This window comes from Brugia malayi (assembly GCF_000002995.4).
Source record: "Brugia malayi strain FR3 genome assembly, contig: Bm_v4_ChrX_scaffold_001, whole genome shotgun sequence".
NCBI classification, from domain to species: Eukaryota; Metazoa; Nematoda; class Chromadorea; order Rhabditida; family Onchocercidae; genus Brugia; species Brugia malayi.
The window spans coordinates 10,775,091-10,802,257 of NW_025062479.1; the positions used below are offsets into that span (position 1 = coordinate 10,775,091).

Here is a 27,167-nt window from a genome sequence, read left to right on the forward strand (position 1 = left end):
AAATCTTTTCTGGATTTGTTTTAAACTGAGTTATGCCGTTTTCCCTTTACATTAAGAACCGAAAAAAGAAAAGCGATGAATCGTAGTTCATGGAGAGACGAATTCGGTCCAATAATGAATACACTTCGCATTTTGGTGCGCAGCCAATTAGGATACCAAATGCGGCATCTTGACTTCAAGTAAATTTTTTAAATCTAATTGTGAATGTCTGCATCCAGTTTCACTTAGACCATGTATATATGTATTGATATACTTTACTAACGTTCACTTTATTTTGACGGATTTTTGCAGCTGGATGTGCAACAATTCATCAAGCTGTTTATTACTTCTATTATTTTGTGAAATTAAACAATTATTTAAAGGGGTTCAAGGTGGTCGCTCGAAAAATTTTGCGATCTTTTTGGACGTGCTCAAACAGTTTCTTCAAGTGTTAGGGAACTCACGAAACTTACTACACGAGGCATATATCCTGGTTAGTATTAATTTGCTTGATGAAGCAACTGTCTAAAACTTTCCTTCTGTATTGGTCGTTTCATGACAGTAGCGATGAAAAAGTTTCTGAACTGTAGTTACAGGTACGGCAGGTTACACGGTCTCGGATGCAGGTCTTGATAATTCTTCAAGTCTTATACAAGTTTTTCATGAGGTAAATAATTTCATCCTTCAGAAATTTTGTTTAAAGATTAATCTTAATTGATTAATTACAATGTTGTTACATAGGATGCTAGCACTTCGAACAACTCTGACAACAAACCCTGGAAGAACGGTGACAGTGGATTAAGCAAAAAACAAGCTTCCGAAAGTTCTGTATTAGGATTTAACGATATTTCAAAGTAAGTGTACATTAGTGTTTAATATATAAATCACCCTAATCCAAACGTTTTCGATTACTGAGAATGATTACGAAAATTCAGAGATGTTTATTTTGCAAATTTTGCCTGGAAACACCATGATATTTCTCAGGAAGGATGCAGATATTGTTTCGTCAATAGTTTCTCCGAAATCGAAGTATTATGAACCGCGTTTACCAAAGGTTTGACTTCCACATCATCAAGCTAAACAGTTTATCTTACCGATCATACATAACTTAAGACGACATGTGTGTTCAGGGCTATCAGTTGAAAGCTTTGGAAGTGGAATCCTTAAATACAAAGAATCGGGAACGCAAAGTACCAAGCTCTCGCATAGCAAGATTTGCTCAATTTGGCCAACTTGGAGTGAGTCTCATTATGGGTGCAGCTGCAGAAGTCAGCAAGCGGACACTGGGCTTTAGTAAGGTAAATTTGTCGTCAATTTGGAACTTCGATTTTATCTTTTGCTGAAATTAAGATTTTGGACGGTGATTGTGTTTTTGAAATAAAATAATTTTAGCCTGCAAATCCATCAGCAGATACCAGTATTACTTCTTCTACCGGAAATCCATTCATGACGGAAGCGAATGCTGAGAAGATTGTACGCACTCTGTGTAGAGTGCGTGGTGCTGCCTTAAAGTTGGGTCAAATGCTCAGCATACAAGGTTATTTCTCGTTTTTTTTTTTCGTTCATTAAAATATGTGGAATCATGAATTATAAATAACTGTCATTGTTTAACTTGTATAGATACCTTCTGTTTGATCAATATGAGTAATTCAAGTTCAGATTCGGAATTAATTTCACCAACATTACTCAAAATATTTGAACGTGTTCGACACAATGCTGATTTTATGCCATCATGGCAGGTTCACCGTCAGATGTGTGATTCGTTTGGTGAAAACTGGCGTGAGAAATTTAGAAGATTTGAGGATGTTCCGTTTGCGGCTGCATCCATCGGACAGGTTGAAGTTATATTAGGACGAGTTTTAATTTTAATAAAGTTCAGTTTATATTTTTAGTTCAGTTTATTTTTAGTATTTTGTTCATATGGTTTCCATTCTTGAGAGAAGAAACGAATAATCTTTTGTTCGGATGTTACAGGTTCACCGAGCTTGGTTACCTAGTGGAGAAAAGGTTGCGCTAAAAATTCAATATCCTGGAGTATCAGCAGGCATTGACTCGGATATTGATAATTTAGTAACAATACTGAACTATGGAAACTTCTTTCCGAAGGGCCTTTATCTGGAAAATTTTGCAGCGGTGAATTTATTTGATTTGATTAATATGGAATAAATATTTTCATCCAGGAGTAGTATCTGACTTCTAAACCTTTCGTAGTTACTAAGGATATAATTTAGGTAGCAAGAAAAGAATTAAAACTGGAATGCGATTACAAACGCGAAGCACGTGCTATAAAAGAATTTCAACGATTGTTAGCTGATGACAAGCATTTTTATGTTCCAAAAGTTTGCAGTTGATGTTGCTTTTGGAATTTTTATTCATTGTTTTTTTTTAAAAAAAAAAAAAAAAACTTCTTTATTTTGGAAATATGCTGCATAGTTTTTAATTGGAATGGAGGAAATTTTCCGTGAAAGGATTTGAATTGGAGAGAAATGGTAATTTCGTCTGATAAAGTTGAGCCTTCTTATACAAACTCATTCTTTTATTGATCTTTCCTCTGTTGGATTGTTTTATGTGTCACTACGGGATATAGAAAAGAATCTGTTTTTCATTATTAGATATCAGTCATTTATGCTAAATTTCTTTTCTTTAGTGATCATCGGATCGCTGAATCAATAATTTTAGGTGATTGATGATCTAACTACAACACATGTGTTGACAACGGAGTACATGGAGGGTGTCCCTGTTGACAAATGTATGGATGAGCCACAAGAAGTTCGTAATTACATTGCTTCTAAATTTATCGAACTCTGTCTCCGCGAAATTTTCGTTTGGAGGTTTATGCAGGTAGTCTTTGTTCATGTTCTCTTTGTGGTATTAAATAATTTGCAACAAGTTGACTACATTTTCAAATTATTGTGGTAATAAGATATCTTTTTACGAAGCAATTTATCTTTCTAAAAACAGTCGTTTTGTTCGATTAAAAACTTTAAAATCTGTAAATAAATCTTAGACCTGCATCGTGAACTATTTTATTTAGAAAGAAAGTGGTGAATTGAATTAGACGACTATAGAAATTTGACTTGTCATTCTCAAGTTATATTTCAATGCATGATTTATGAATGACTCTTCGCATAAGCATGTTAAATTCCTAAATATTTAATAGTATAAATTGAATGCTTATAATTATTTTCATTTATTCGGCATTCACAATTTAAAACTTAGAAAACACAAGTTATTTATTTTCTTTTAGACCGATCCAAACTGGTCTAATTTCTATCTCGGCAAGCATCCAACTGCTAATGGTCCAACATTAATTCTTTTGGATTTTGGAGCTTCACGTTCATATCCCAGAAAGTTTGTTGACCAGTATATGAATATTATTCGTGCTGCTTATGACAATGACAAAAATAAAGTAAACGTTTTCTTAAAACACTGTGTATCTTCTAACCCAAATTTTAATCTACAAAATCCTGGTCAAACTTTTGATTAATACATTTGAAATTATTGTTTATGAGCTACTTCATTTGCAGATGCTGGAATATTCGAGGAAGATTGGTTTCCTATCAGGATATGAATCAAAGGTAACTATACTGTGCAAAATTTGTATATTATTACATTACTGAGAAATCATTGTGAAATGAACATTCCAAAAATTTGTGTTTCACGTGTAAAATATTGCTGCAGATAATGGAGAATGCGCATTGTGAATCAATCGGTATTCTGGGTGAGACATTGGCATCTACAACTCCATATGATTTTTCGAAACAGGTTTAGACTTTGAAAGTTTTTTCGAAGTATAATCATACATGTCGTTTCATTTTTAAAAGAAAATTATCCGAAATTTAAGACAAATTAAAATTTACTGAAATGAATTAAATTATTTTTCCCAGTACATTTGGTTGCTAAACTCTCACTATATGTCTTTAAAATATTTGAAAATGTTGTAAAATTTCAGAATGTAACGAAGAGAATTCACGCATTAATTCCAGTGATGTTAAAACATCGCCTAATATCACCGCCTGATGAAATTTACTCATTACATCGAAAACTTTCTGGATCCTTTTTATTAGCATCCAAATTAAAAGCAGTTGTTCCCTGCGGTGCTTTATACGAACAGATTTATGAGGAGTACAGATTTTGTGATAGCGCCAGCGTGAAAGATGTTAACATTGATAAATGATGCAGTTTAATATGTTATACATTTCCCCGAAGAAATTTTTCGTTTCTTTTTTGCATACATTTTTCTGAAATTTTCAAACAATTTAAAAGTTTTTGTTATATTTAATGTCACTGTTGAGAGCTAGAAAAAGAGATCAGAAAGATAAAAGAACTATATTAATTATCATCTGATAAAGGGAGCGATATTTCAGTTTCATAGATTAAGTGCGCTACTATCCATCAAGAATTTCTTCTATTCATGGTGTAAGAAAAAAATTTACTCATCAGTAAACTTATGACTAACTATTTTTATTATTTTTGTTTAAAAAAAATCAAAATTCAAGATGATGCATTATGCTACTTCATTAGTTAAAATGCTTTCTTTCTTATTCATTAGATTTGAGCTCAGACAATTTAATCGGCTAGTCAGAATAGCAGAATTATTGTAGTTTAAGACTATTTTTTTATATAGTGGGAAATTTTCTAAAATATTATGGAAATTAAAAGAATTTTACACATCAAGCAAAAGATGTGACATTACGTCATTTCGCCAAATTCTCAGCATTGATTAGTGGTCAAACTACTTGAAATATAGCTTCTCAATCTTGCGAATTAGTTGATAATAATGAGAAAACCAGTACAAATTATAGAATGATTGACAATGATAAATTGTTTGTTCATTCATTTAAATTCTGCTCAGTTGGTGATGTCCACTAAAGTGCTTAAACAAAAGAACCGAATAACATTAATAATATTAATAAAATGATAGTGTTGAAATTCCTGTTGAGAAGTAATTATTGTTGAATAAAAATAAACACTTTTTTTTTTTTTCATTTTCTTTGGGAAGTGAAAATGTGGAAGAAAAAAAAAAACGAAAATAAGAAAAAGGGAAAAGGGAAGAAAGTAATGAATGGAAGGATAAAAAAAAGTAAGGGAAGGGAAGATATGAACGTTAGTATAATGGGATTAAATTTAATGATTGTTTCGTTGAAAATTTCAAAAAAAACAAAAAAAAAAACAAAACACAATATGGATATTTGTAAGTAATAGGATATATTCCATTATTGTGTAAGATGAAAATTGTTAAGTGATGTCGTTTTATTTGTCAATCTCATTTTTCTCATTTTAATTGTATCCACTCTTTTTATTTATGACATTACGTGTTTTTATTATTCTTTCATAGTAAGATTTCATGTGGTAAATTTTTGCCACTATTGTTATCATTAGTTAAAATTTCCTTTTTTCTCATTTTTTTTTTCCTCAAAAAATATTATTTTTATTGCTATAAGTAATATTATTTTCATTGTTATAATGATAATGATAATAATGACAGTAATAGTATTAGTATTAATAATACCAAAAGAATAATATTAATTAATAGTATAATAATAATAATAATAATAATAATAATAATAATAATAATAATAATAATAATAATAATAATAATAACAATAATAATAATAATAATAATAATAATAATAATAGTAATACTTATTGTTATTAATTAAAAACGTGGTTAACGAGATAAAAAAATATGGTGAGTTAAACTATTACCAATTTTTCTTCCTATAAAACTTTTAAAAATTGATCATTGATAAAAAGATAATAGAACGATAGAAAAACAATTAAAGAGAAAACAAATGGATAATAGATAAATGATAGGTTTTTCATATTTATTATAATTTCCGCTTCTTTTTTTTTTTTTGAATAATAACTCACTGCAAATAATTAATAATTTTTCAGGGTATTTATTTTCAAATTGAAAAGAAATTTTGAAAATTAGATGAAATAGTACTTTGCATTCATTTTTAGCCATTTACCTAAATTACTGTCTGTGCTGTATTTCTATAAATAGTATTGGCACTCATTTTACTGTGATGAATTGTGCAAAAAAAAAAAAAAAACAAAAACAAAAACAAAAAACAAGGAAAAAAAATTATGAATGAATATAAAATTTAAATAATTAATGTCGCTTCAAAGTAATTAATCACTTCGTTTTATTCCACACAGTAATATTATTATGAAAGTATATTATTGAAATTTATAAAATTCTATATCAAAAATGAATTTGTAAGATTTGAAGAAAGAAAAAAGCTACGGATGAAATGAAATAATATTTAATGCAATAATAGTGAGATTACAATTTATAAATTTTATTACGATTTAGCATAAATTGAGAAAAATATTTAAAAAAAAGTTTAGAAAGAACTTTTTTTTTGCATTTAATATGAATAAAAAAGCAAATGATGTTAAAATCTCTTTAATTTTAAATTTAATATTTTCATCTGAATATAATATTACATTGAATGCTGGTAAAGAGTCAAATGAAATATTTAACAAAAAAAAAAAAAAGAAAATGAAAAAAAGAAGGCGAGAAAAACAAATATCATTGATAATTAACACAAACATAACGTGTTGAAGAAAAAGACAGGAAAAAAAAGAATTGTAACAGCTTGAAATTTATTTTCTTCATTTTATTCTTTCCCTTTTTCGTTTGCCTTTTGCTTTTTTCCTCAATTAAATTCAGGTAAATTTATTTTTAATATATTATAAATGTTGTTATACCAAATAATTATTTATATGTTATATTGGTTTGATAGATAGATACGTATTTATTTATTTTATTATCGAAATTATTAAAATCAATATTGTTATCTATAAATTTTAGAAGGATTTAGCACATACTATTTAAGCGTATGTTTTTGTTAATTTTTTAGAGAAAATATTAAAAATTAATCTTTAAAATGTTATTTAATTATTTTAATAATATACTGATATATTAACTGATAGCATTAAATGTTTCAAACTCATATGTGGTAAAGTTTTAACTTTTGTAATTTTAAATATGAATAAATAAAACATTCTTTATTAAAAAGTTGCTGCAATAGATTTTATTTTCAAGATATCAACTTTAAATTCAAAAATTTTACTTTCAGTTTTGATTAAACAATATACATATTGCTAATGATATGATGAGGAAGAGAATTTAATTTTTATTTTTTTCTTGAATACATCTAACAAATAATTAAAAAAAAAAAAAAAAAATTAATTGGTTGATTGAAATAAAGAATGAAAGAAAGAAATGAATTATAAAACTGCTGAGACAGAAAAACAAATTTATCCAGGAAATTTATCTCTAAAAAAAAATTTTTTTTTGGTGATAATTCATTTGTAATTTCATCAATTCTAACAATCAATAAAATTATATAAGTTATTACTTTTTTTCTGTACTTTGTCAAGGTCAAATTTTGTGAAATGGTGCTAATCAATCAAATTATGAATTCAGAAACATACAAAAGAATTGAATGATTCAACAACTTCCTTTATTGCAAATGTAATTTAAATCTTTTTTTGCGGAAGTTATAAAAAAAGAAAGAATTGTTCATTGTATGCAAAATATTTTTAGGAAATAAATTGTATTTGAAAGAGCCGAATGTTCATCAAGGGTCATTTAGATGATCAGAATAAAAAAAAAAAAAAAAAATAGAAGTGGACAATAAATTGCAGCAAAAAAAAATTGAAAAGAGGAATGAAGAACCAGTTATGAATGAAAAGGTGAGGTGATGAATGGTCAGATTGTTTGTTTATTTATTTATTTACTGAATTGTTTGTTTGTTTACTAAATGGACAAATTAAAAGAAATTTATAGTATTGACCATTCATTTGTTTATAATTTTTCATAGTAAAACAAGTATATGTGTGTATTCATATTTCATGTACAAATATTCCAGTAATGATTTTTTTTTTTTTTAATTACTATTCTATCATAATCATTTTGAATATTCCTTTCCAATGTTCATTTTCAACGATATAAATAATTTGGATTTTCGATTATATATATAATAAAAATTCCTGTTTTAATAAAATGATGTATTTATTAGCGAATCTTGTTCTTCCGTTATTATCTTTTAAAAGAGAGAGAGAAGAAGGAAGAAAGGAAGAAATTACTTTATTGCTCGCCCTTAAAATTAACTTATTCAGTCACTTATTAGATATCTTTATCAAGTAAATATCACTTTTAATTGTATTAATTTAATGTAGGAGAGGAAATATAGTAAGGAGGAAAGATGGAGAAGGAAAAAAAGAATGTTAACATGATAATGTGGTAAATATTATTGATATGTTAATATCATTTTAACATTTACGATGCATTTTTTGACCTTTAACAACTTTTGGCTTTCTTTTGTACTAATTAATTTAATTTTTAGTTTTCTTTAGTATCTAAATCTCAGCAAAAATTGATTATTTCAATAAATACTTATTATTTATTCATTATCTTATAATATTTGTTACTTCTTTCAATTTTTTGCAAGTTTTTATTTGTCAAATTTAGTCTGACTTATTTCTTACTTATTTACTTCTTATTTTATATTAATTTAACTTCATTCATTTAAAATAGTGTTAGAAGGTTAGAAATTTAATAAATAAATTGAAATAGATGTTCATAATTTTCATTTTTCCACTTTAGTTCTTTACATTCAAACAAAATTTTTTTTTCTTCATTAATTTTTAGAAAAATTTAACTGCATTTTTTCTCTTTTTCTTTTTCTCTTTGCACATCGTCTTTGTTTTATTAGTAAATTCAAATTTCATGCATAGTAAAAATAACTTATAAAAGAATTGAAAAATGAATAGGTCTTTCCTTTCAAAATTTGATTATAATTAATTTTTTAATATGTTTCATAAGTGAGAAAAGAAAAACGAATGGGTAAAGTATTTTTCACATTACTTTAACACTTTTTCCGTTTTTGCACCCATAATTTTTTTTTTACAATTTTATGTCGTTTTTTATTTCATCAAAATAGCCAATTTATAGCTTTTTTTCTTTTTCATCTAAATGTTCAAAATTAATTTTTTAAGACGGAAAAAGTTCGTTTTTTTTACAAATGAAAATTTTTTGAAATTGAAATATTTAAATTGAAAATTTTTACTTAACAGAGAATGAAAACATATTCATATATAATATGATATAAGTTTGCAATATATAAATAGTCTATTAAACAATTATGACAAATTTATCACGATTCCATTTTAATTTTTTTCTTATATATCTTAAAAAGTAACAGTTAACAGATTAAAGACTTTCAATTGGAATATTTAATTTTATAATGGTTGGAACAAATGAATGCATCCTTTTCATTCTATTCATTCACCTCATTTCTTCAATGAAATGTAAAGTGGTGACAATATGATAACATTTTCTAAAATTATTTCCATTTCCCCTTTGTTCAGAAAAAAATTTGTGAACTACTCATTTTAATTGCATTCTAACATCTATCTAATTAGCATAAAATTATAAAATTATTCAATGTCATTTAATTTATTAGAAAAAATATACAACAAATTAGGCCATTTATAATTTTACATAGCCCAACACTTATTTAGCCACTTAAATGATTCTCTCTTGTTCTTTCTCTCATTCTCCCTCCCTTGCTCCTTTTTAATTTTCAAAAATTATAAATGTCATTTTATTTAATTATTAATACATTTGATATTACAAACAATGATATGAAAAAAAAGTTTTACTTTCATGAAAATTTGCAAATATTTATTCATGTTTTAATAAATTTTTCAAAATGAATAATTTAGTACGCTTTTATGATAAAATATATATTAAATAAATTTGATTTAAAAATTTGCGTACAAATTTCTTAGAATAATAGTATACATATTAAATTAAAATTTAACGATCATATCATTAAAAGTTGAGAAAAGAAAAATAATGATAAAGAAAATTAATTTCAACAAAATAATGAAAAAATTTTGAAATGAAAGTGAAAAAAATTAAAAAGATTTATTTATTAAAATGACTTCTATTTATACATTGATAATTATTTAGATATTATATTTTTTAACAGATTGCTGATACATGATACAGATATGTTTTATGCTCACAATATTTAAAAACAAATTTAATAAAATGAATGGCCTAATTTCATTATCAAATATAATGATAAATGATCATGATAATTGTCATTATTCTCTTTTCTACATATTAATTAAAAAAATCTTTTCAGTAATGAATTCATTAATAATGTGTAATAAATTTAATGTCAACCAATTCATAATGATTTTAAAAAAAGAGAAGAAAAGAAACAGAAAATGAAAAAATTATTAATTAATAAATTAAAAAGATAAAAAATGATTTATTAAAATTAATAATTATTATATACAATAATTTTTATGTTTTTATTTATTTATTTTACTCTATCCTCATTGTTTTTTTTTTTTTTTTGCTTTGTTTCTTTTCCTTTTTTGTTCTTTAAAAAATTTTTTAATTTATTTTTTATTTTTTTAAGTATCAACACTTTTTTTTTAACAAATCAATCAACTAATAGATGTCTGATTAAGACATTTAGGAAGATAGAAGAGTTCTATGATAGCCTAAGGGAATGAATTAAAATGCATATATAATGAAGTGAAAATGTTATATGAAGGGAACAATACGTAACGTAATCTTACTTCCGCTTCAATCACGCTCATTTCTATGATTTTTCTACTCTCAAAAAAAATTTTTCCTTTTTTTTTTAAACCTTTTGTTTTTTATTTTTCATTTTTTATTCCTAATTTATGTTATTATTCTATTCATTAATACTAATTCTGTTGAAATTTTTTTCGATTTTCATAATAAACAAAATAACTTTTTCTTTTTTTTTTCTTTTCTGCTAATTAATTTAGTCTATTTTTTATATGTTTACTATTTTATATGGTACATTAATTTTAATTCTTTAATTTTCTTGTTTTTTCTATTTTTTTTTTTGTTTTTTTTTCTGCAAAATGAGTAATTTGAAAAGTTTTTATATTCATTTACACTTAGTTCTGCATTAATATGATTTAAAGAAAAAAAGAAACGAAGAAAAAATAATTATTTCACTGGTTTTAATTATGTCATTCAGCTTTTATTTAACATTTTAATAATTTTGTATTAGTTTTTGTCAATTATGAATTTAAAACTATTGTTTAAAAGTTTGTTAAACTGATTGATTGTAAAAATTATCGCTTAATTAGTCCTCGAATTTTTCATCTAATAGTATTTTGATGTTATCATTATTGTTGTTACTGCTGTTATTACATCATTAACCATTATTATTAATAACTACTTCTGTAAATTATTAACAGGAATTATAATAGTTTATTATTTAATAATAGTTACAATAGACTAAATATTCAAATAAATGATGTATTAGTAATTGTTAGAAAATTTTATGCAAGAATATTACTGATTATAGCTACAATAACTTCTATTTTCTTAAGTTACTTTTTATTGTTCAGAAGAAAAAAAATCAACAGCGAAGTTATCATAATTATTGTCATTATCAAATCAATACATTATCATTGCCATCCATCCATCCATCCATCCATCCATCCATCCATCCATCCATCCATCCATCCATCCATCCATCCATCCATCCATCCATCCATCCATCCATCCATCCATCCATCCATCCATCCATCCATCCATCCATCCATCCATCCATCCATCCATCCATCCATCCATCCATCCATCCATCCATCCATCCATCCATCCATCCATCCATCCATCCATCCATCCACCATCCATCCCATCCATCCATCCATCCATCCATCCATCCATCCATCCATCCATCCATCCCATCCATCCATCCATCCATCCATCCATCCATCCCATCCATCCATCCATCCATCCATCATCCATCCATCCATCCCATCCATCCATCCATCCATTCCATCCATCCATCCATCCATCCATCCATCCATCCATCCATCCATCCATCCATCCATCCATCCATCCATCCATCCATCCATCCATCCATCCATCCATCCATCCATCCATCCATCCATCCATCCATCCATCCATCCATCCATCCATCCATCCATCCATCCATCCATCCATCCATCCATCCATCCATCCATCCATCCATCCATCCATCCATCCATCCATCCATCCATCCATCCATCCATCCATCCATCCATCCATCCATCCATCCATCTCATATACAGTGCGGCTATCCTCAAGGATAATAAAATTTAATGTAACGATAAAAAGAAATTAATTTTTATAAAAATTTGTAATTTTGATACATTCGCAAATTTATAATTGCTTAAATTTATATTTAATCTTTCAGACATATAAGCTAAAATGATACTATTATTTATTTTATTACTTTTTTTGTTGAATAATATGGTTGACGCAAGTGGTAGTGATATTCACGCGCGGCAACGCCGTAGCAACATTCCATGTGGTGTCAGTTTTACGCCATGTTCACGTGCAGCACTTGCATTTGGTCTTGTATCAAATACCTTCAGTAAGATTTTTTTTTCGTTTGATTAATTTTTCAAAATTTTTTGAAGTGAACCAAAACAAACTTTTTTACTTCTTTTTCTTTCTTTTTTTTTTCTAAGTTAATAATTGAACATATTATCAAAGCAATAATTCTACATGATAAAAAAAGTGTGAAGAAGGAAAGAATGAAAAAATTATTTGGTATAAATTTTTTTTTTCATTTATTTTATAATTATTTTATACGAATATACATTTCGTTACCTATTTTGAAAATTACTGAAATGACCATAATATAAAAATTTTTCAATTAATTAATAAGTGTATATTTTTACTGTATAATTCCGATTACATTGTTTCATTTACAATATGATACAATAATATTTAATCAATAATCAATATTAATAGCTCTAGGAAAAGAAAAACATTATATTGATGTGAAAGTTTGGAACTTATTTATTTTCTTTTTTTTGATTCAAAAATTTTGCAATAAATAAAAAGTTTTTTCCCACAAATTATTTTTTGATCAAATTTTTATAGTGAATTCGAATTAAAATTAAAATATGAAGCTAGTTAATTTGAGAATTATCATTTGCTAATTGAAGATGAGGACGAAACACAAACTCAGCGAAATTCAAACGAGATTAGAGGACGTCACACTGATATCAAAAAATTAATCAGTCATCAAACTATTATCACCGCGATACGAGAAGCAAAGGATGAAATTGATTTGCTTTTTAATCATACTGAAACAAACATTTTCAAAAATATAAATGGTATAAATTTAGAAAATAAACTAAAACTGTGTTCTCTTTTTTTTTTTGAAATAATTTAAAATTTTAGGATGGGTTATTAGTTTTTAATTTATAATTAGAATTTTGAAAATAGTTGCTAGTCCTTTTTTTTACTGAAATACTGAAATTTTTACTGAAATTTTTTACTGAAATTTACTGAAATATGACATTTCAACCAGGAATATTCCAATAAATTTAATTAATTGATTCAATCATTTGAATTATAAGTTTAAGTTATTTTTTTAACTTGCATTTTGCAAGTGAGCACTTTAATAATAATAATAATAATAATACGAAATGTTTGATTCAAAAGTTATTGATATAATTTTTGAGATTTAAGTGAAAATGGAAAAAAAGTAAAAATATTCCTTAAAAAGAAAGGATAGGAAAATGAATAAAAATAGAACTGAATTCAAATTTAAATATTTCAATTTGTATAAGAAAAAAGTAACGAGATTTGACGAATAAATTATCAATTAAATTTCTATCTTAAATATATAAAAATATTTGTTAAGGAATTTGATAGCAATATATTTTTGTATCATCATACAACATACAAGTATCAAAAGTTTATCATTTAACGTTGTGCTTCGTACCAATTATTTAAATATTTAATATTTAATAACATTTTAGGTGTAATTAATAATCGAAAAATTATTTCATTTCAAATTATAGCATTTGATGGCGAACCATCAGAGATAACATGGAATGGCATAAATAAAATTGATCATTATTCTAAGAAACTTTCCTATTCATCACAAATTTCCATTCTTGCAACTGAAAAACTACAAAAGTATAATTTTTTTTATTAATTTCAAATTTAATATTAGTATTTTTTGATGCTTGGAAATTTTTATTAATTTAACATTTAAATTAGTAAATCATGTCATGTGATAAGAAATGAAAATTGTTTCATTTAATAATGTTAATGAATGATTTTATTATTATAAATTAGTTAACTAATTAATTTGACAACTTTTTTTTAGTGCTGGTCTTACATCGGAGCTAATTCTTTACGATTTACCAATAATGAATCTTCATGATACGCTAATTAATAATATATGTCCGGTAAATTTGGCAACCGAATGTTCATCAACCAAATATCGGACATATTCTGGACACTGTAATAATGTTAATCATCCATTATGGGGTGCATCATCCGAACCGATGCAGCGTTTACTGAAGCCATTTTACGCTAATAGTAAGTAAATTTTAAATACGAAATAATAACTATATGATAATAGTAAATAATTTCATTCATATGAAATTATTTTAATAAAAAGGTATTTTAGTAAATAAAAATTTTTATTTATCTGATAGCTTAGTGTCTTTTTTTGTTGCGTCATCATCTTATAATTTCTGTAATATTTTTAGTTAGAAAGGAGAAAAAACTATTTTATTTTTTCCTCTTTTTTTTCTTTTGACATTCAACAAAAAAAAAAATTATATATGTAAATCCAAAAAAATAATAATAATAATAATAGAAATTTTTATTAATTTAGAAATTTCAAAACCACGAATATCAATTAGCGGTTCATTACTTCCAAGTGCACGAAAAATATCACATAATCTTATCACTGAACCAACTGATCGACATACCTTATGTTCAATGATGATTGCACAATGGGCAATGTTTATCAATGAAGATATCAATCATCCTGGTATCACTACTCTTTATCAAGGTATAATTATTATTTTTTAATAATTCAACGATGAAAAAAAAACAAGGGAAACAAAAGAAATGAAAATTTTTCAAAATGAAAAAAATGCAAAAGCGTTTATAAAAAAAAAAAAAAAAAAACATTAAAAAAAATTTTTTTCTTTTTAACAAATATAATAATAATAATAACAAGAATAAGTAAAATACAGTTTTAATTATTATTATTCACACATATCAAATTTTATTTTTATATAACTTGAGTAATTCTCGCTTTCTATTCTTTTTTTTTTTTCATTCATATGTTATATCAATTGGAATAATAAAAAAGTATTTAATTTTATTTGATTTTGTCTTAATTTTCTTTTTTTCTAAAATTCTCATAATTCGTTCAAAAAAAAAAAAAAAAAAAATGTTAGATTTAAAAAAAAATATATAAAAAAATTGCAGAAAAAATGAACAAAAATTTTCAGTACACATGATTAAGTTGCAAATATTTTTACTTTTAATGATATTTTATAAAAATTATACAAAAACTATATTTAAAAAAAATTAAAAAAAGAACTTATTTTTTTAATTAAAATTTTAGGTGATCGATCAAAATCATTATTATGCTGTAATGAGAAATACACTCATCCAGAATGTTATCCAATTGAAGTAGATGAAGATGATACAACTTATTCAAGTAAGCACTTTTTTTTAAAGAAAAAAATATAATTTTTTTTGGTTTTTGTTTATACATTATAAACTTAAAACTTTTACTTTTATTAAGCAGTATTTTTAAATTTTAATTTTTTGAATTTGGAAGATATTTATTAAATTTTAGTTTTATTAAGTATTATTATTATTATTATATGTCATATTTCTAAATAATTCTACAATTTAACTTTTTCATTACTTTTTCATTATTAAATTAATTATTGTAGAATTAACACAATGTTTGCCATATGTACGTACAGCGACTTCACCACGTGAAAATTGTTCACTTGGTCCACGTGAACAAGTTAATCAAGCAACATCATTTCTTGATGCTAGTAATATTTATGGTAGCACCGTGGAACGCGCTAGTAGACTTCGTGCATATCGAAATGGTTTTAATTTATTGTAATTAATTGTTTAACATTTTAATTGTTCGTTAATGATAATTTCTATTGAAATATATAGATTAAAAAATTTTTGAAAATATACCATAAATATTAAATATCTATTCAATTTTTTTTTCGTTATTTAATTACATATAAATTTAAATTAAAAATTTTGAAAATGAAATACATATGAAGTTAAAATTTTTATTAAATTAATCATTCTTAATATATATATATATATATATAATTAACATAATAATTTGTCAAATATAAACAAATATAAAATTTTTTTTTTCTTCTTATTTCTCAAGGAAAATTGAAATTAAAAAAGATATTATTTTTAATATACTTTAAAAAATATATGTTGTAATAAAATATGTTTGTATAATAAAATATTAATACAATAAAATTTTATTATAATAAAATATATTATGAATACAATGGTTTATCAAATATGAACAAATATAGGTTATAAAAAAAAATTAAAATGAAAAAATAAAAGACAAAAAAGAAAATTTAAATAATATTTATAGGTTTTCTATTAACGCAACAAAGTTCACATTATAATACTTTATTAACAATTACAAATGATGATACCTGTATGAGTAATCGAAGTTCACAACGATGCTTCTTATCGGGTGGTGAATTAACAAATTTATTTCCCACACAAACTGCATTGCATACGATATGGTTACGTCAGCATAATAATATTGCTAAACAATTAAAAGTTAGTAATATTTTCAATTAGAAAAAAATCAATTAAAGCAAATCATTTCAAAAAAAGAAAAAATGAAAAGAGTTATGATATTCTTAATAGAAATAACTTAAAATTAATCAATTACAACATTTTAATCTTGGTATTTCCTTTGAAATTTTTGATTTATGAAAAATATAAAAAAGAAAATTAATATTGTTTATAAATTACCTGAAATTAATTACTCAACAAACTAATGATTGTATATTGCTATATTATTATTTAACTTCTAATTTCAATTTTTAGCATTGCTTTAAATTTTGATTTTAATAAAATATTTCGATTTAATTAAATTTTAGGTTATAAATGTTGACTGGGATGATGAAAAATTATTTCAAGAATCACGTCGAATTATTATAGCACAAATTCAACATATTACTTACAATGAATTCTTACCAATTATTGTTGGAAAAAATAAATTACGACAATATGGAATTAAATTACAACATAATGATTATGATAGTGATTATGACTTGGTTAATTCTAGATTTTTAGAAGGATTTTTTTTCTTTTCTGTAAACTTTTTCAAATATACAAGATTACAACGTTTAAATTTTTGTTTTGTTTTGTTTTTTTTTTTTTTTTTTTTTTTGTTTTTGCTTTTTTTAAATTAACCTGTAACTTTAATTTTGTAAACAATATTAAATAAATCATTAAATTATTTTACATTTTAGAGAATAGATAGCTAATGTTTAATAAAATCTCTTGTTTTTTTTTTTTTCTAGGAAAGGGATTGATGGGTGATATTTAATTATAATTAATCAGTTTTATTATATTTTAAAGAATAAATGAATAATGCGAAATAATGAATTATTTATTTGATTATATTTTAGAAAGTTGATGCAACAGCATTAAATGAATATGCATCAGCGGTTGGATTATTCTACTATTCGCTCTTTTCTGATCAAATGACCTTTTATGAAGATAATGATGGAAATCGAAAAGCGCAAAAATCCTGGAGTACACTGCTTAATGATCCAGGATTATTTTATAATGGTAAAATTGACATCATTTTAAGGTATGATATTATTATTTGCACATTTTTTCTAATAATGATTATCTTTCAAACTAATTTTGCAATTAAATTAAACACTTAGTTAAATAAGAAACTTTTAAAATTGGTAAAAATAAAAACTTAATGAATTAAATTTAAAATTAAAGACTGTGGATCTAAATAACTATTTATTATTATTATTATTTTCTCTTTAACATATATTTTGTTTTTTGATTTGATCTAGACTTTACTTTAATAATTTTTTTGTAATTAAATATACCAAATTTAACTTCTATTATCAGTAAAATTAAAAATTGCAGAACTAAACAATTGTTTGGTATTATTATTTTTTCAAATATGTACTTTGATTTTTGATTTGATTTAGATTTTAGTTTTATAATTATTTTCGAACTAAATATGTTAATTCAATTTCTATTATTGGTGAAATTTAAAATTGCTGCACTAAATAATTGTCAATTATTGTTTTTTATATAATTGGATATTTCATTTGATTTAAATTTTACTTTAATATTTATTTCTCAATCAAATAAATTTGTTATGTTAGTGATAAGTTTAATTTTTAATTTATAATGACTATAATTATAAATTCTCCAATTCATATATTATTTTATTCAAAAAATTAAAAAAAAAAATTTTCCGTATTTTTTTCTAATGTCAGAAATTTAAAAAAGAGAATTAATTTATGATTATATTTTATTTAAAAAAAGATTTACTAATTTTGCAGCTTTTTATTTTTTTTATGATAAAATGTTTTTATTAATCTTGCGAATTTTTGTTTTTCCTATTAATAAAATTTTTTACTAATTTTGCAGATTTTTATTACTTGAAACAATTCGTAAACCTGGCTTACATATGAATAAATATTTTAAAAATGATTTTCTACGTGGTAAAGGCAATTACGGAATTGATTTAGCAGCAATGATTATACAAATGGGACGAGATCATGGAATTCCAGGCTATACTGCTTTTCGTAGTGCTTGTGGCCTTCGACGACCAGCTAATTTTACTGATTTAGATGATATTGTAAATATTTTTTAAAATTTCTTTGAAAAAAGAATTTTTTTTTTTTTTTTTTGTTTTTGTAGATTTGTTATACTTTATGGAAATCGAAAAGCATATATTACAAAATTTTTAGCGCTTAAAATAATTAAATTAAGATTTGTTTTGCAAGTCAAAAGAAGTTCTTTTTTATATTTTAAAAAACTGTTAAATTTTTTAATAAAATTATATAGTAAAAAATGGGGGAAAGGGAGAGAGAGAGAGGAAAAAAGACGATAAGAGTATTGTAATTGATAGATAAATTTACATTTATAGCCAAAAAGCATAATACAAAGTGTTAGCACTTAAAATAATTGAATTAAGAATTATTTTACGAATTAAAATCACTATTTTTTTTATATTTTAAAAGAATGTTAAATTTTTTAGTAGAATTATGTAGTAAAAAAAGAACGAGAGTGAGGGAACGGAGAGAAGGAAAAAAAAATGAAAAGAGCTTGCAGTTACTAGATAAATTTACATCTGCAACCATTAGTATTTTTTTTTTTAATTATAGGTATTAAAATCACTTAATTTGGATGAATTAATCAAATTATATAATCATATCGATGATGTTGATTTATTTGTACTTGGTATGGCTGAGAAGCCAGAACTTGGTGCATTAGTTGGACCAACATTTTCATGTATCATTGGTAGACAATTTCAAAAGGTTCTCTATTTAATTTTTTATTTGAACTAATTGCCAAATTTATGGAATAATAATTAAAATGATAAAATAATATCTATTATGAAATCGAATACAGTGCTATTTGTTTGTCAATGTTTTTTCTTTTCACTTTTTTTTGTTCTAAAATTAAAAAGAAAATTGCTATTACATTTGATTTTCCCTAAGGAAATTGCAATTATATTTAAAATTTTTATTTTTCATCAAAATTTTTATTTTTTTTCAAATTTTTATTTTTATTCATATATCACTTATCATAATTGATTCTAAACAGAATTCAATTCGACATTGATAAATTATAAAGATTAAATGATCAATGATTGATTTTTTTCATCATAGTTGTAAAAATAATATTAATATCCAAATGCTAGAAAAAAAAAATGTTATGGAAGACAAAAATAATTTTTTGATAAATAGGACAAAAGAAAAGATGTCAAACATTTTGTCTTTTTCTTGGAAATCAACTTTTTTAAATGATACTAATAAAAATGTTTAAAAAACAAAAAGAATGAAAATTTTGGACAAAAAAATAGAAGTGTGAATTTTATTAGTTTTAGTTTCAATTTAGTTAAATGTGTTTTCAACTGTCCTTTAATTTTTCTTTAATTCCAATTTAGTTAAAATTTGTTTAGGACTCCTCTTTTTTTTCTTTTACTTTAATTTTTCTTTTTTTAATGTTTAGTTTTTTATTAAGATTCGTAGAGGTGATCGTTTTTGGTATGAAAATTTTTTTGCGCCCTCAGCGTTTACATTGGAACAATTAGCAGAAATTCGAAAAACAACATTGGCTCGAATAATATGTGATAATTCGGATGGCATTCAGCAAATACAACCAAATGTTTTTACACTCGCTGATATTTATGGGTAATTAATTAATTAATTATAAAATGTCATTTTATGCCTAAATTTGAATAAATTTGTTTAAAAATATGAAAAAAAAAAGTAAAACAAAAAGTTGCTACGATAAAATGAAATAAAAAGAAAGTATTCTTTAAAATGAGAAAAGACATTTAAAATTTAAGATTTAATATATTTCTTAAATTTGTTTAATCAAATATTTAGTATTTATTTTTATATAATGATGGATTTTTTTTTTTTACAGAAACTGCCCTATGTATTGTAATTCAACGATAATTGATACAATTGATTTAACACAATGGGTTGATCAAGAGCCTAGGCTAAAGTTACCCATAACAAAGGCTACATTGGAAAAAGCAGTACGTTTAGGTGCTGAACATGCTAAACGTTTAAATGATGCAGAAGCAGACCGAATCAAAAAGCAAGGTTTGAATATATGATATGAAAAAAAAAAATCAAATGTACTTTTTTTTTTTGTAAATTTAAAAAAAATTAAAAATAAATCTTCTTTTTTTGCTCAAAATTTATTAATTAATGGAAATATTTATACTTAAAGTAATATTTATTTTCAAACATCACTTTAATATACATATTATATGCTAGGTAATAATGGTAATCGAAATAAAAACCGAAATTTGGCAATTTATGCGCATTCAAATTTAATGGCACCAAAAAAGGAGTCATTGGAAATTTCACATCGTGCTGAAGTTCTACGTGAAACAACTAAAGTTTTATTAAGAGGGTAAATTTAATTATTTACAAAGAAAAAGGAAAAAGGAAAAAACAAAAACAAAAGCAAAAAAACAAAAAAAAGTGTAACTTTTTTTTTTTAATTTAATTTTCTAACAAATATTAATAATATATTTCTTATATTAAATACATATATAATTATTTTTTTATTTAGTGATGGTCTAAGTGAACAAGAACGTTTGCCATTAGAATTAGACTTGGCAACATTACAACGTTTACTACCTGAAGTTGATGTCACACAATTTGTTGGAAATATTACAAATTTTTTGGGTGAGGAAAATCCATCAATGGAAGAATGCTTACCAAGACCATTACCATGTGATCATACCACAAAATATCGTACATTTTCTGGTTGGTGTAATAATTTAAAGTTTCCACATTATGGAAATGCATTTGCACCAATGCGACGTTTATTGGATCCAGTTTATGGAGATGGTAAAAAAACTTTTTTTTAAACAAATTAAAAAGAAAAAAAAATTTAGTAAAAAAAAGTTTCTTTTATCATTTATAGCAGTTATAAATAAAATTTAAAAGAAAAAAATTATTTTTTTCTTTATTAAATGAAATTATTAAAAAATATACATATATTAATGATATTATTAATTAGGCTTTGATAGTCCACGTATATTTGGTCGTAATAATAGACGTAAATTACCATCAGCACGTAAAATATCAAATATTATCCATGCTGAAGCACCGGTATTTCATGCTAAATATACTCATATGTTAATGCAAATGGGACAAATAATTGATCATGATTTTGCGCATTCACCAGTTTCGCGAGGTTTTAAAATAATTTCAATCTCAAATTCTAACTAATATTTAAAATTAGTAATTTCGATTTCAAATTCTAACCAATATTTATTCACTTCGAAAAAGAAAAAAACGAAAAAAATTAATTGAATTATTTTGGATAACACATTGTAATTCAATTAGTCTAATAATAATAATAATAACAATAATTAAAATTTTAATATCTTTTTTCTTTTGTATTTTTAAAGTTTATTTTAAAGAAAGGAAAAAAGAGAAAAGAGAGAGGGAAAAAAATAAAGGAAGATTATTATTAACAGGACCCGGAAATACAATTTTGGATTGTAGTCGTTGTGATTCAGCTAAAACCGTTTCCATCCATTGCTTTCCGATACCAATTGAAAATGGTGATCCATATTTTCCGCATTTAAATGATAATGGTGAACCACGTTGTATACCGTTTACTCGATCACTTCTTGGACAACTTACACTTGGATATCGAAATCAAGTACAAATATAATTTTATTATTCATATAATAAATACCAATGATTATTTTAATTTAAATTTTGCAAATAGCAATTAAAAAATAAACAAAAAAGTGAGGCATAGAAAACTTGCGAAAGTGAAAAGCGAAGTTTTTTAAAATACTTTTTTTTAAATTTAAAAATAATTTTAATTGATAAAATTTTAGCTTGACCAATTAACATCATACCTTGATGCATCATTTATTTATGGCTCAACAGAATGTGAAGCAAATAAATTACGTTTATTTAGCCAAGGACGTTTAAATTTTACCGATCTTGGCTTCAATCGTGAAGCTTTACCACAAGGCCGTCAAGAAAGAGATTGCAGGTTTTCCGCTTAATAATAGCAATTTTGATAAATTTTTTTTTAACTCAAAACTGATAATTTATGAAACAAAAATCTAACAATTTTAGGGTGAAAACAAAGTTTTTTTTTTTTTTTTTTTTCATTTTTATAAGTTTTTATTTTTTTAAAAGTGAAGAGAGAGAAAAAAAGCAAAAATGAAAAGAAAAGATTGGTGAAAGAAAATTTGTTTATTTTTCATTATTATTTTAGATCACAACCACGACATCCATGTTTTAATGCAGGTGATGAACGTAGTAATGAACAACCAGGTCTTACCGTTATGCATACATTATTTCTTCGTGAACATAATCGTATTGCAGCAAGTTTAAGTCGTATTAATAATTTTTGGTCTGATGAAAAAATATATATGGTAAATAATTCTTTTTTTAAAAAAAAAAAATGTATTGTTTTTATTTTTAAATTTAGAAATTATAAATTTATTTATTAAATAATAATAATAATAAAATTTAATAAAATATAGGAAACACGACGTATAATGGGAGCTAAAATACAACATATTATTTACAATGAATGGTTACCAATTGTAATAGGTTGTGATGCAGCTGCACGATATGATCTTGTACCAAGAAAAACTGGTTATTATACAGGTAATTAAATTGTATTAGTTTTTAATCATATTTCATACTTAATTTATAATATAAAATGCGGTAATAATTTTGAGATATGACAACAAATACTGTAGTATATCATGAAATGGTAATTTTTAACCTTATTAATATGTCATATTTGATTAAATTCATAATATTCTTTGCCACGAAACATTTAATTTTCTATTCTCTTTTTATTTTTAATATTTTATTTTATTATCATGAATTAAATATAGTAATAATTTTGAAGATATGATATTAAATGTAATATCGTTACATTACATAAAGTGATAATTTTTAACGTGATGATATTGCATATCAAATCAAATTTATAATAACGAATTAAGTTTAATAATAATTTCATTATAATAAGTGTAATGTTATTGCTTTATATAAAATGATAATTTTTAATCGTATAAAAATTTTTTTAATTTTAATTAACTATTACTTCAATAGATAATTTATAATATTAAATTAAAATTTGGAAATGAAAAAGGAAGAAAATAAAAATAAAATACTAATTTTAAAGGATATGATGATAAATGTGATGCAACAATGACACAAGAAATGGCAACAGCAGCATTTCGTTTTGGTCATTCATTGATACGTAATATATTTCCACGAATGAATGCTGAATTTCAGGATGAAACAGATGGACTTGATTTAAAAGTAGCTAATTTCTTCTTCATTAATTAATTAAAATTAAAATAATACAATTTTTCATTTTTATTTTACTTTTTGAATTTAGGCGTCATTTAATAATGAAACATTTTATTATACATTGGAAACTGGACATATTGAATCAGTAATTATGGGACTTCTTGGAGCACATAGGTAAGTTATTATTATCAATGCTTTTTCTTTTTTCTTTTGTTTTTTCTTTTTTTGAGACCTTAAATTTTAAAATAATGGATTAAATTAAAATCGAGCGTTTTTTTTTTTAGTATTTACTTATTAATTCTTTTAAATATATTGATGTATAATTTTAGTATGGGTTTTGATCGGCATATTAGTAATGCGGTACGTAATCATTTATTTCAACGATCAACTCATCCATATACAGGTATGGATCTTCCGGCACTTAATATACAACGTGGAAGAGATCATGGTGTACCACCATATAATTCATATCGGTTAGTTTTCTATAAAATTTAATTTAACAAAAAAAAAAAAAAAAATTAATGAAATAAAAAATAAAAAGGGAGACAAAAGGAAGAAAGGAGGGAGCAAAAGATTTCAATTAAAAATTAAACTAGAAAGAAGGAAATGTAAGAAGGAAATTAAAAATTTTAGTTAAAATTTAAAATAAAAAAGGTATATATTTGAAAGAATAGAAAAAAAAAGAACAATAATAATTTATTAAATAATTAAACATCAAAAAAAATTTCGGCAAATAAGAAAAAATAAAATTTAGTGAAATGTGTGGAATGCATCGTGCGAGAAATTTTGATGATTTAAAAGACGTTATGGATAATCGAACAATAGCAGCATTACGAAGTGTTTATGATCATGTAGATGATATTGATCTCTTTCCAGGTATTATGTCTGAAAGGCCACTTAAAGGTAACTTTTTAAGTAAATTAATTGTAATTTTTTATTTTTAACAAAAATAAATTTCTCACTGAAGAAAATTTGGACAAAAAAAGAAAGGAAAAACTATAGCATGAAATGAATTGTGATAAATTTTTTCTTAAATAAAAATTAAAACGAAAAAACAAAACTTATGATTTTCATGAACTTTTTAATGTCATTTTATGAGAAATTTTACTTTTTTAATTATAATTTATGAAATAGTAATTCAATAATTTCTCGTTTTTCTTTATTAATAATTTAAGGAGCACTGGTTGGCCCAATGTTGACATGCATTATTGGTGAACAATTTCAACGATTAAAGCGATGTGATCGATTTTATTATGAAAATGATAATGCAGCAACAAGATTTACATCTGGTTTATTACTTTTATAATAATTTAAGATTAGTGATAAGGGAAAAAAAGTGATTAGAATGCTATTATAATTAAAATCTAATTCATACTTTCATCTAACTTCACTTGATGATAATTGGGCTTTTTTTGCTTGTTATCTATTATAATTTTAATCAATATTTCTTTCAATTTATTAGTTGTTAATTCTTAATAAGTAAATTAATTTTTAACAATAAAAAATAGGAAAAAAATTGACATTTTAACAGATTAATAAAAGAATTTTGCATTGGATATCATTTGTTGCTTTTTTTGTAGCAAATATCAAATCCTTCATCTTTTAATTCTTTTATAGGGAAAGTTATTCATCATAAAAAATAATTGAAATTTTTCTGATAAAAAGAAAAGGCGAAAAAATTTGAATTATCTTAGAATATCTTTTAAGTCCAAAATTCAAAATAAGTCCAAAATAAAGTTTAATTACGGTAACTTGATGTTAATAATTTGAATTATATTTCTAAAAAGATAATGGTTACCTGAAATATTTGTCTATAGGAAAAAATTAAATTTTAAAATATATTAAACAATATAAGAAAACCTGAGCAAACCTATATGTAACATTTTTAACGCAAAAGAAATTTTAACCAAACTTTTTAAAATTACCACATAATTGAACAGCATAGGTAAAAAGTAAAAGTGAATTTCTTCTAACATATAATTCAGTTATTTTCGAATAAGATTTACCGGAAATATAAAAATATAAATAATCATGATTTTCTGCTCCATAAATATCTAAATTTTAGATCAATTAGCTGAAATACGAAAAACAACATTGAGTAAGCTTATTTGCGCAAATAGTCAATATGCGCGTCGTATTCAGCCAAATGCATTTCTCATGCCTGATGATTTAACGTTTGTTTAAATTTTGTCCTTTTCAAGTTGTATGTTTGCTAAATGTACAATTTTGAACTTATTCATTAATTAAACTTTCGACTTTTGACGAGAATTTTTCAGCTAATTAAACCAAACCAAAATTTGTATATATTAAGATTATTATTCATAATTAAAATTTATCATTTAAAACAACACGCTGATATGATCAAAATTATTCCATTTCAGTAATGCACCAATGAAATGCTCTGAACTACCAGATATTGATCTTTATGAATGGCTTGATCGACGTAAATATTCCATCATATTTTCCCTTTTTTTTTTTCTTTTCTTCTGAACTATAAAAAAATGAAATAATTTACAGTTTCCAAAAGAAAGTTTATTTTAAGAATTTTGTGTTGTCGATCATCGTGTTATTAACTTGGGAAGAACAAAACGTATAACACCATGTATCACATGCACATGTACTGCTGAAGGAGTACGTTGAAACGTTTGAAATTGAAATAATTGACAAATTTGATATTAAATTTCTTAAATTAAAGCGAAAAAAGAAATTATCTTGTTTTAAACAAATTAAACTTTAGCCAGAATGTCATTCTATGGTGATTGATCGTTGTGAAACATTGTTAACCGAATATCTCTTCTCAGAAGTGATTGCTGTACGTGAATATTCGTTTTTTTCTTTTTTTTTTTTTTCTCCTCTCTCTTTGGAAGATTTCTAAAGTTTGATAATTTTGCGTAATTTAAAGATGTAACTTTTCCTTTACAGGATACCGTTTGCGTAATACAATGCTCATCACTGATACGCCAACGAAACGGATAACTGCAAACTCTGATGCATCACAGATGCAACTACTAATAAGTTCAAAACATGACAAATATTATCTGTAATTAAAGACGTGCAATGCAATACATTTTGTAGTAATATCTCATCAGTAAATATTTTCAAATTGAATACATACATCATACATCCTTGTGACAGTAAATGTACTGGAATTTCTCATTGTTAGGTTGAATGTAGTAGACTATAACTTATTACTTCAAAGGTTTATTTCATCATTAAATTCAAGTTTGTACACATAGTACTTTAATCCCGAG

At 24.3% G+C, this 27,167-nt stretch overlaps 3 protein-coding genes across 3 annotated transcripts; 2 read left to right on the top strand and 1 right to left on the bottom strand.

Annotated features, from left to right (window-relative positions):
* Positions 1 to 75: 75 nt before the first annotated feature.
* Bma-coq-8 (chaperone-activity of bc1 complex-like, mitochondrial, putative) lies at positions 76 to 4,156 on the top strand (the record flags this gene model as incomplete). Its single annotated transcript, XM_001892013.1, has 15 exons — positions 76 to 179; positions 363 to 472; positions 576 to 646; positions 721 to 833; positions 964 to 1,033; positions 1,110 to 1,277; positions 1,372 to 1,516; positions 1,639 to 1,814; positions 1,954 to 2,112; positions 2,211 to 2,318; positions 2,659 to 2,820; positions 3,227 to 3,388; positions 3,507 to 3,557; positions 3,661 to 3,744; positions 3,932 to 4,156. The coding sequence occupies 15 exons, from the start codon at positions 76 to 78 to the stop codon at positions 4,154 to 4,156; spliced, it is 1,908 nt and encodes a 635-aa protein (XP_001892048.1).
* Positions 4,157 to 7,904: 3,748 nt separating this feature from the next.
* Positions 7,905 to 12,103, bottom strand: Bm17963 (Uncharacterized protein; the record flags this gene model as incomplete). Its single annotated transcript, XM_043074412.1, has 2 exons — positions 7,905 to 7,986; positions 11,463 to 12,103. 2 exons carry the CDS (start codon positions 12,101 to 12,103, stop codon positions 7,905 to 7,907), a joined length of 723 nt encoding a protein of 240 aa, XP_042930346.1.
* Positions 12,104 to 12,295: 192 nt separating this feature from the next.
* Positions 12,296 to 26,960, top strand: Bm2787 (uncharacterized protein; the record flags this gene model as incomplete). Its single annotated transcript, XM_043074413.1, has 30 exons — positions 12,296 to 12,419; positions 13,822 to 13,981; positions 14,175 to 14,389; positions 14,691 to 14,870; positions 15,435 to 15,530; positions 15,772 to 15,936; positions 16,464 to 16,657; positions 16,984 to 17,160; positions 17,518 to 17,702; positions 18,512 to 18,722; positions 19,252 to 19,404; positions 20,114 to 20,283; positions 20,522 to 20,703; positions 20,881 to 21,019; positions 21,182 to 21,462; positions 21,635 to 21,811; positions 22,098 to 22,285; positions 22,470 to 22,630; positions 22,859 to 23,018; positions 23,130 to 23,256; positions 23,786 to 23,925; positions 24,005 to 24,090; positions 24,246 to 24,389; positions 24,671 to 24,819; positions 25,092 to 25,205; positions 25,982 to 26,090; positions 26,298 to 26,359; positions 26,459 to 26,547; positions 26,654 to 26,732; positions 26,839 to 26,960. 30 exons carry the CDS (start codon positions 12,296 to 12,298, stop codon positions 26,958 to 26,960), a joined length of 4,539 nt encoding a protein of 1,512 aa, XP_042930347.1.
* Positions 26,961 to 27,167: the final 207 nt, after the last annotated feature.